At 32.3% G+C, this 10,250-nt stretch overlaps 1 protein-coding gene across 7 annotated transcripts in view; it reads right to left on the bottom strand.

Moving 5' to 3' along the window:
* Positions 1-5,013: 5,013 nt before the first annotated feature.
* LOC135842339 (FH1/FH2 domain-containing protein 3-like) overlaps positions 5,014-10,250 on the bottom strand; it is an 88,013-nt gene continuing 82,776 nt past the window's right edge. For 3 of the 7 annotated variants that reach the window (XM_065359754.1, XM_065359751.1, XM_065359750.1), the window contains 6 exons: positions 9,453-9,587; positions 9,227-9,369; positions 8,861-9,140; positions 8,613-8,757; positions 8,355-8,507; positions 5,014-5,793 (listed from right to left, as the gene is read on the bottom strand). In XM_065359754.1, the coding sequence (XP_065215826.1) occupies positions 5,720-5,793; positions 8,355-8,507; positions 8,613-8,757; positions 8,861-9,140; positions 9,227-9,369; positions 9,453-9,587 (930 nt within the window). In that variant the 3' untranslated portion in view covers positions 5,014-5,719. Of the gene's footprint in view, positions 5,794-8,097; positions 8,174-8,354; positions 8,508-8,612; positions 8,758-8,860; positions 9,141-9,226; positions 9,370-9,452; positions 9,588-10,250 lie in introns of all 7 variants that reach the window. The other 4 variants (XM_065359755.1, XM_065359753.1, XM_065359752.1 and 1 more) reach the window with 3 other exon arrangements.

Raw genomic sequence — 10,250 nt, 5'->3', positions numbered from 1 at the left:
AGTGTAAGCTATGGTATATCAGTATTCTGGAGATGAATAGTTTATCTATTTCATGTTTGCTTAAATCTTGTAGCCAAACAAGTTGTGTAAGCCCAGTCATATTTTGAAATATGAACTGGTGAAGACATTTGCAAGTGATCTATTTCGAAATGGATTTCGTTCCAGTTATGCTGATAGAGTTGACCAGATGGACTCGGGTCCAGGAGTTATTATGTAAAACGACTGATGATCCTTATTGAAAATCTCTTCTTAAAGAGTAACGTAGATGGACCTTCCCACATCCATTTATTGTTCCCGTTCCCTGTGGTGATGTGCTTTGCACTTCCTAAGGCATGAAATGCCATCACTCCTTACATAATACTGTACAGGCCAGTATAATAATTAGCTTGAGTAAGTTGTTACTTTGTAATTGATAAATAAACGATACAAATAACAACTGAAGGAATTCTTATTTTGTGAGATAATTATCATTAAGATGAATGTCGGTGTTGTGGTATGTAAATACAATCAGTGTCTGAAAAGTAGGTAACAAGGCGGTAAGTTGCCAGGTACCCGCAAAGCTCTAAGAAGCTAGGTACTGCTAGGCCTCTAGTAGGTAGCTAGAGCACGTGACGATCCTATACATGGAGATGTGCATATAAAATGTATATCGTAATGTGCAGGTAAAATCTATCGAGCCACAACAGAAAACCTGGGAAAGCAGACAGACAAGGCAATGACCCAGAAAGGTAATCAATGATCATACAATAAAAAAAGGGTTATTTCACAAAAAAAAATCATGAAAATAAAATGCACTCACCAATTTAATTCATCAGGGAAGTGAATTATCCTAGATTTAAAAACACTGCACAAAAATACCACATACACATACACAAAGACATTAAGTATACAAGAACACTGTACAAAAACTTAGTAGGTAAGGTAAACATGGGTAATGGGTATAGATTGAATACAACCTTATATTATGACAACCACTCTGGATGAACAACAAAATCAAACTGCAACTCATCATCACCTCACTTTCATTATCAAATTTCAGCCCTACCTGGAAAAGAGGGGTAACCTATCGGCTATCTTACAATAAAAAAAGTAGCACATGCGCAGTAAACACTCACTTAGGTGAATTCCACTGAAGTGAGGTGTGATGATTATGATTAGATGTTCACCCTACCAACTTAATGTTACATTATCACTAGCAGTAGTAGCAGTCCATGTAAGTATTGTAGTCAAATGGATGCAGTTATGTTAAAGGCGTCTAAGCGACATTTTTTTTTCTAGTCATTTTGCTAGGTAAAAGTAGTCGTCACGTGACCACATACCTACTTTTAAAAAAAATCACTCTAAAATCCATTCCAAGTACAAAACCCAAAAGAATTTTTTGGCTTTGTTGTCAAGTAGGTAGGTATCACGTGACTGCCTTTCCTACCTACTAATGGAACATACAACAGGCTGCAGAAAAATGTATAAAAACAACTACCTATAACAGAGAAAGCTAGAAACAAAAACCTTGAAGCAAGAATGGAAAAAATTCAAACTCAAACAATAAAAACCATGAAAAAAACCTATCATGCAAAAACTGGAGCAGATAGTTCCAGAGGCAGACTGGCCATAAGAGCTACCGGGGAAATACCGCATGTATCAGAGTAACAAAAGGTGAAGAAAATAATTAAAATCACGAAAACGAACTTCACCATTTTGAATGATAGAGACTCTGATTAGACACGAGTACACCTTAACTTATTTTCACATTGAAATGAATTGTTCTAGGTTGACTGTTTCCGTTTGCTCAAATTACAGATAGGTAAATTGATCTGATAAGTTATAAAGTAATTAGCAAACATTTAATAAATTAGTAATAACTATTTTTGGTAATTGGAACAGAAATTTAAAAAAAAACATGTCCGTCTGGGGCAAAAGCACAGGGTACTCACGTGAAATATGAAAATGATCAAGATTATAAACTGCAAATTTGACTTTCATCTTGATACTGCTTGGGGTAACATGGCCATTGGCCAATTGCCATCAACTACATGCCTGAATTTCTTTTCCTTGGCCCTCTTATTTTTTATAATTAATTCTTTTTTTCGAGATGTAGATTACTTTCTCTTCAAAATTTGATGATTAAGTACCTATCTGGTATCAATCATTTGCCAATCTTTAATGAAGGAGAAATGAGAGAGATTGAAAACTTGATAAATTTTTTCTAATTAAATTACTCGTTATTTTTCAAAGAATTTAATTATTACAAATCTCGTGATTATGATGATTTGGTTATTAATTACAGAGCATAGGTACTATAAATTAGAATAATAATTATATTTTATTTGTCTAAGTTTTGAAATGGAACATTGTCAACATTTGCCGATTCTTTACGTCACAGTTTTCCTGAATATGTTATGAAAGGTTCTCTTCAAGGATGGAGAAAGGAAGCTGGCTTTATAGTGGCGAAAAAAGCCGGGTTCCTTTCTCCATCCTTGAAGAGAACCTTTCATGACATATTCAGGAAAATTGTGGCGTAAAGAATCAGCGAATGTTGACAATGTTCCATTTTGAAACTTGATGGGAATATTTGTCAATAAATGGCTCTTATTGGCATTCAAGTATTCGTTCGACGTTAGCAGCCATTCAAAAAACACTGCTAGTTGTTCATGTTTCGTCATTGTCTGGATAACTTTCTTAACAGCAGCTTCTCTAGCACTATCACTCAACTTGCGAATAAAATTAATACCTTTATTTTTATAAACTTTCTTTGTTATTACAATGATCAATATTTGCATCTCTTTGAAACTTTTGACAAATTCCCAATTGAGGTATTTACACTGAATCAATTTGACTTCGTTTCGTATTCTTTGCGAACAATCATCTAAAGTAAAGCCATTCAAAAAACACTGCTAGTTGTTCACGTTTCGTCATCATCTGGATGACTTTCTTAACATCAGCTTCTCTAGCACTCTTCGTTTCGTATTCTTCGCAAACAATCGTCTAAAGTAAAGCCATTCAAAAAACACTGCTAGTTGTTCACGTTTCGTCATCATCTGGATGACTTTCTTAACATCAGCTTCTCTAGCACTATCACTCAACTTGCAAATAAAATTAATACCTTTAGTTTTATAAACTTTCTTTGTTATTACAATGATCAATATTTGCATCTCTTTGAAACTTTTGACAAATTCCCAATTGAGGTATTTACACTGAATCAATTTGACTTTGTTTCGTATTCTTTGCGAACAATCGTCTAAAGTAAGAATGTCCAATTGAAATTGTATGGTGCTTTTATACCTTGCTTCATTATGCACATAAACCGATATTTCTTCCAGCATTCTGATGGTTTCCAAATAATCAGGGGTTGTGGTGACTGAATTATCAGAGTAGCAAAAGGTGAAGAAAATAATTAAAATCACAAAAACAAACTTCACCATTTTGAATGATGGAGACTCGGATTAGACACGAGTACACCTCAACTTATTTTCGCATATTGAAATGAATTCTTCTAGGTCGACTGTTTCAGTTTGCTCTGATCTGATAAGTTATAAAGTAAGTAATTAGCAAATGGTTGATAAAGTAGTAATGACTATTTTTTGTAATTGGAACGGAAAATTAAAAAAAAAACATGTGCGCCCGGGGGTGAAATCACATGGTGCTCACGTCTCCACTGAACCAACACACCAAAGACACCAATGACCAAACACACCAGATGGCGTTGTGGCAGTTCAGTGTTGCCACCTGCCTGGGCATAAATTACCAACCTTAGTGTGATAACTTGGAGCTGTAAGTACCCTCTACACGGCCCCATCATTCAGGGATTCAGTAGGTAGGTACCTATAATGGTTTTCATGGCAATCATAATCATAAACAACTACAGGGTGCCCAGAAATATCGAGTACCCCCAAGGAAGTGTTTCATTAAAAATGTATGTTGGCAACGTGAAATAGATGCATATGATTGGTGGAATGTTATCTCTCCAGTCCAACCTCCAACAACCAATCATGTGCTATCATTATTATCTGTTATCATACACTGTGACCAACCAAAGTATTTTAATAGAAAACTTTTTTAAGGGTACTCGATATTTCTGGGCACCCTGTATGTTACAACTCCAGCTTTCTCGTTCCATGGCCAATGTAAAGGAGGCTTGAATGATCACTAAATAACACTTTTGCACATGATGCCACCCCCTATCACATTACGCTTGAAAAAAGATGATGCACTGTTAGTGTGAACAGAAACTGTAGCCTTTGAAAGATGGTGTTACTGAAGACCACAAGGACATGGAAACACTTATCAATAATATGGTCTATGCAAGGATAGGAGAAAATTAAGAAATCATAGTTGAAGACGTTGGAAGGAAACGAAGAATGTAGGCTATACTAGCCCACTACAAACACCATTTTGGAACTCGGATTCCCAATTTATACAGAATACAGAATATTTTTATTTAGGATTTGATTTATTTAGTTACACATATTATTTGAAAAAGCAAAAGCCCTCTGACTCAGCTAGGGCCTCTAGATGGAGATTTTGATTCATTCCCATGCAAAATTCACCTTTCAAACCATTATGCAGACCTTATGACTACTTTTTCACACAAAGAGGGCCTATTTGTGATCTGTTGCATTGCATGTTGCAATCGACTCTCCGTCCTTGTATTTTATAGTAAAAATCTGATGATGAATGAATTCATGGTCAAGATTAGACATTCCTAGAGAATTTTGTGAACTGAATGAGAATTTACTTACATATTCATTCTTCACTACAAGCTACATATTGAATATTCCGCGTTGAAAATCACAACACAAAAATAAAAGTTTGCATCAAAACACAAAATCAACATAATTATCAAAATCAAAACAATGCACATGATCTAAGTTCTTAGCATTCCACAACATCACATAATTAAACATATTGATTTCAATAAAAGATAAGAAATGCACCTTCATATCACCACCACTGCTAACTAAGTCTTTGATTGCACTGTTGAGGTAGGTACTACTTCACGCAAATGAATCACGCATGCGCATTTTGCAAAAAAAAAATCGCTTTAATCATCAACAATAATAACAATAACACTTAGTGTAAGGATAATAATAATAACAGCCTTTATCAACTAACAAATTTCTACTTGCTTCAACTTATTATTATCACCCAGAATGGATGACAGTAGTGTTGACAGAGTAGAAAAATTTCAAAGATCTAGATTATCTTCCAATATTTCTTGTTACAAAGGTGTAGAGAAACAAGTTATTAATTATTTCAAACATACAAAAAAGTCATAAGTGTATCAAAATTATCAATTATATAAGTAATAAAAAGAAATAGTACTTGATATTATTTTTTTTGAAAACGTTTTAAATGCATAGGTCATTGATACTTAATCACATAGATATCTTTACTCATCTTTTACCAAGCATTATTCTTCTCAAAATAACATAAATAGGCCTAATATCACTCATTTGTAAATGTTACGAAATAAATTCGTGAGCTTGGCAGTAAATACAAAAATAAAATATTATAAGCACACCTTTTAGATTTACCAAGAACAGGTAGGTGAATGTGAATTTTACGTTAGTTTCCATCAAGTTTTTCAGTTGATTGATGGTAATTATCGTTAATATTTATTTTGTATAAGTTAGGTATGTGCTCATCGTGAACGGATATCCAGATATTAGGAAGAAATGAATGAAAACTAAATGAGAAACGGCGCTCCCATCTGAAGTGTGGTTCAGTAACTTTTAATGTATGATGCTAAATGATTTCGTTCTTCTTCGGTCAAACCATTTTTCAGAGTTCTTCGCACTGTAAGAAATAATTCAAATCATGATTGCGATCAGTATAAATAGGTAGGTATCAAAAGCGTTATTCCATATCATTGACCAGAAAAATACAATATTTGAAATCATGCTTTTCAATTTGGCTCAATTTTTTTTCACAACCTCTACACATCCAACAACAGAAGAAAAAACTCCACTGTGGTTTGTTCACAGTCTAATCAGGTATGGAAGAGTAAGAGGGGGGATAACCTCTATTTATTGCAAGATTGAAAATTCAAATTTCAAAATTTATGAAATGAAAAAAAAGAATTTAAATAATTCCAAAAATAAAAATTTTATCCAGATTTGGGGAAAATATCTATAAAAAAAAAACAATTTTGCAATACTCAAGTCATCAAAATACATAAGTATTCTCAAAAAGTGGAAAATGTTGCTAAAAGTTGTTTGAAAGGGAAAATTTTTATAAAATTTTGCTGAAATGAAAAAAAATCTTCCAATACAAGAAAATGTTGAAAATTGACTTGAAATTTCTTTTTAAAAAGTAGAAAAATTACAAAACTATTTACATTGAAAAAATCCAATTTTTTAGAAAGCTTTGCAGAAGTTTGGAAAAGTTAATCAACATTACTATAAAAATTTTGTAAAACATGAAAAAAGCTTTAGAATGTTATCAAAAGTTGAAAAAAGACAAAAATTGAATCACATTTCATTACAAGAAAAAAAAAAGGAATTTTTTAAGCAGAAAAAAATTAAAATAACTTCATAAGTTGAAAAAAAAAACACCACAAAAGTGGAAAAGTTATAAAAATACTTTTTATGTTTAAAAAAAATCCAAAAAAGCAAGTAAAAAAAACATAAAAATGTGGTTAAAGTTGTAAAAAAAGGAAAATCTTATAAAATTTTGCTGAAATGGCCCTGAATTTAAAAAAAAAAGGAAAGTGGAAATAAATTACAAAAAATTTTTTTACATTTGAAAAAAAAGATTTTCCAAGAAAGCATACAGATCTTTAAAATTTGAAAAACATGAAAAAATTTGAAAAAAAATTGATTAAAATGTTGTTAAAAGTTCAAAAAAGGTGAAAAAATGAATCACATTTTACTAAAATGAAAAAAATGAAGAATTTTTCATTTTTTCATGTGGAAAAAAAAGTTGAGAAAAAAATGGAAATGTGAAAATTTTGCAATAGTTACTTCTTACAGTGCGTTTAAAAAAAATCTAAAAAAGCCAAAATATTTTCAAAAATTGAAAAAAATTGAAAAATTTACAGAAAAATCCATGAAAATGTTGTTAAAAGTTGAAAAAAGTAAGTAAATGGAATGACATTTTGCTAAAATAAAAAAAAATGCAGAATTTTTCAATGTAGGAAATAGTCAAAAACTTGGTTTAAGAAGAAAAAACGTGGGGAAAAATACAAAAATATTTTTTACATTTTGAAAAAAAAGAAATTTTCAAGAAAGCATACAGAAATTTGTAAAAGTTGACCAAAATATTTAAAAGATTTGAAAAACATGCAAAAAATTTTCACTTTTTTTACATTTTTTTTTTTTAACAAAACGAACCTTTGTGAATAATTAAGTTCATCATTTAAACCTTTCCATCCTCCCCCATTTCAAAAATTAGGCACCTGTTCTATGCAAATTTCCGATTTTCTTCTAAAATTTCAAATTGTTGTTAGTAAAAGGAATCAAAATGTTTTAAAATTGATTATTTTCAAAAAATTCTATTTATCTGATTTTTTCCAAAATTATGAACTTCGGCTCAGTGTCTTTCTAAAATTGCAAAAATAAACAAATCTCCCTCCCCACTCTGCTCTTCCCCAATAAGCTTGAGCCAAACCAGTTTTTTTTTCTCAATTTCTGGATGAGTAGATGTTGTAAAAAAAATTGAACAAAATCAAAAACCATGACTTCAAAATCTTGGTCGAATTGACATGGAATGACTCTTTTATAATCGAATAAAATGACCGAAATGCCAAAACGTTCACATCGTGTTAGATTAGTAAATAGTTATAATTATGTAATGTTGTGTTAATATGTACGAGTAGGTGGAACTGTTTAGATGAATAGGCAAACTTGATGACACAACAACGAATAGTTTTCGAGAACCTATTCAAGTATAGGTCTATGCAGAGTCCTTAGCATCAGTATAAACATTCAGAAAAACAAAAATACACACGCTCGATGAAAATCGAGTAGGTAATTCTAACGAGAAGACTGTTAACGTAGGTATAGGTATGTAACACAAAAATGAAAGCGTGAAATGGGGAATTGAAAATTTACGTGATAAAAACGAAAAAAAAGAAATCGCAAACTGAAAGAATTAAAATACCGAAATAATCAAGGAGATGCGCTTATATTTCCTGGTATCAGAATATTATCCCTTGTTCTCGACCTTTTCGGAATAACTATACAGAAAAATCACCCATTAGCGTTATGGAAATAATACAGCGATAGTTATGCTCATACTCTTAATATGTAAGTCAGCCCAAATGCAGATCGAGTGACGAATGTGATCGAGCTTTATACTTTTTCAGAGAGAGAATCGCGATAAATCTGCAAGATTTATAAAATAAATAATCAACTTACGTGATTTCCTTTCCGAATGTCGCGTACGTTTCCTTTCTCGTGTAGTGTTACGAGATGCTGGAGTTTTGGTGGCGGTTTTTACCAAAGTTTCCAATAATTCGTCGTCAGCATCGGTTAAATGTCCGTTTAGTTTTTCGTCTCTGATATTTTTAGCTAAAAAAAATAAATAAATAAATTACATATTCGAATTAAAATCATTCTTAGAGATTGAATATTGCTGATGTGATTACTGATTTTCAAACGAGAGAATTATTTTACCGTTATCTTTACGTAGACGTCTCCAAGGCAGAGATCCGCAATGTAAATTATTCGTATTATTGTCGTATTCTGGACTATGTTCTTTACCCAGCAATTGTCTTAATTCGGCATCTTGTCGATCTTCTTTACTTCTAAATTTACCGACCTATACAAAGACACGTGATTTTTTTTAGTTAGATCATTATGTCGTACGAGAATATTTATTTTGGTAATAAAATAATTCATTATCGCATCGTATAGGTACATACATTGTGTTTTACCTCGGTAATCATTTTTCCTCGAGTTTTGTTACGTTCTCTGTGACTAGCTTTCTTTTCCAACTGTTGAATAACTCGTTCCCTAGTTGTTCGATACTCTAAAGCGAATTCCGAAATAATTTTACAAAGTTCGTTCGGTTTAGTCGTCTGAATACGATGCAAAGGGATGCCCAGCCATAGGCAAAACTTATAAAATCGATTCAACAGTCTTCGGTGAATTTTACCCAACGCTATGATCCTTTCGGCGCAATCGGCTAAAAATTCTGATAATCTGAAATCAATCAATAATGCATCAGACATCCTTATCTAAAAAAAAAAAAATCAAATTTGAAGAATCATGTAGAATGTTGTACTGACTTTAATTTTACAGCTGTGTTTCCATCGTGTTTGGCGATAGCTTTTAGGTGATCGAATGATGCTTTACATTCGTGTTTGACTTTCTCGATAGAATGAGATAATTCGTCGAAATCTACTCTGGATGCTCTAGTGATTGCTCCAATCTGACGAGGTTAAAATTAAATATTAATTATTAATTGGTTTGAAATAAATTTGAAAATTCAAGATGTAATAATTCGGTGCTCACTTCGGAATACAGATCGGTAGATTCGGGGAACTTCTCCATAACGATATGGCACAGATGGTGTAATAGTGAGTGTTTATGAACGGTATCCTTGACCTCGGGCACTTTGGACAAGTACTCTACTTGAAATCCTTTGACCTATTCAATGATACGAATTCAGATTAAAATTCATCCTCTGATAATAATCCGGCGTATGACAATAGGAATAATTCCAACCCCCCTCCGATCTTCTAGGACAACTTCTTTGTTGAAGGGGGCATCCAAAAAATCATTTTAAAAAATTCATAACCAGCCAAAATTTTGACTGCGAAAGTGAATTTTTTACAATCAAATTTAAGCCAAAACAGCTAAAAGTGAGAAAAAAATCAAAATTTTTACCAAATTGACATACAAAGCCAAAATTTGAGATATATCCTATTTTCGACTTGGCAAATCGATTGAAAACTATTCTAAACCGTTTTAAGCAGTTCTGGAGCCTCCAGTAGATTTTAGAAATTTTGGAAAGTTGAAATTCATTTTGTAAACTAATTTCAATACGCGATGAAGTCGACTGCATGTAGATTTCAAGTCGTTTTGAAGCCTCCAGCGACTTTTCGGAGATTACTGGAGCCTCCAGGAAATTTTTAAAACTCTGCAGTCAAATTCACAGGGTATCGAAATCAATTTACTGGATGAATTTCGGCTTTTCAACTGCATTTGATGAAATTAAGAAAAAATTTCAAGTTTCAAAAATCTACTGGAGGCTCCAGCAATTTCCAAACAGTTGCTGGAGGCTCCAAAATGACTCGATAACGTGTTGAA

The sequence above is a fragment of the Planococcus citri genome, chromosome 4 (genome assembly GCF_950023065.1).
Source record: "Planococcus citri chromosome 4, ihPlaCitr1.1, whole genome shotgun sequence".
In the NCBI taxonomy this organism is placed as follows: domain Eukaryota; kingdom Metazoa; phylum Arthropoda; class Insecta; order Hemiptera; family Pseudococcidae; genus Planococcus; species Planococcus citri.
The sequence above is the reverse complement of the archived record's forward strand: the minus strand, read 5'-3'. Positions and strand labels throughout refer to the sequence as shown.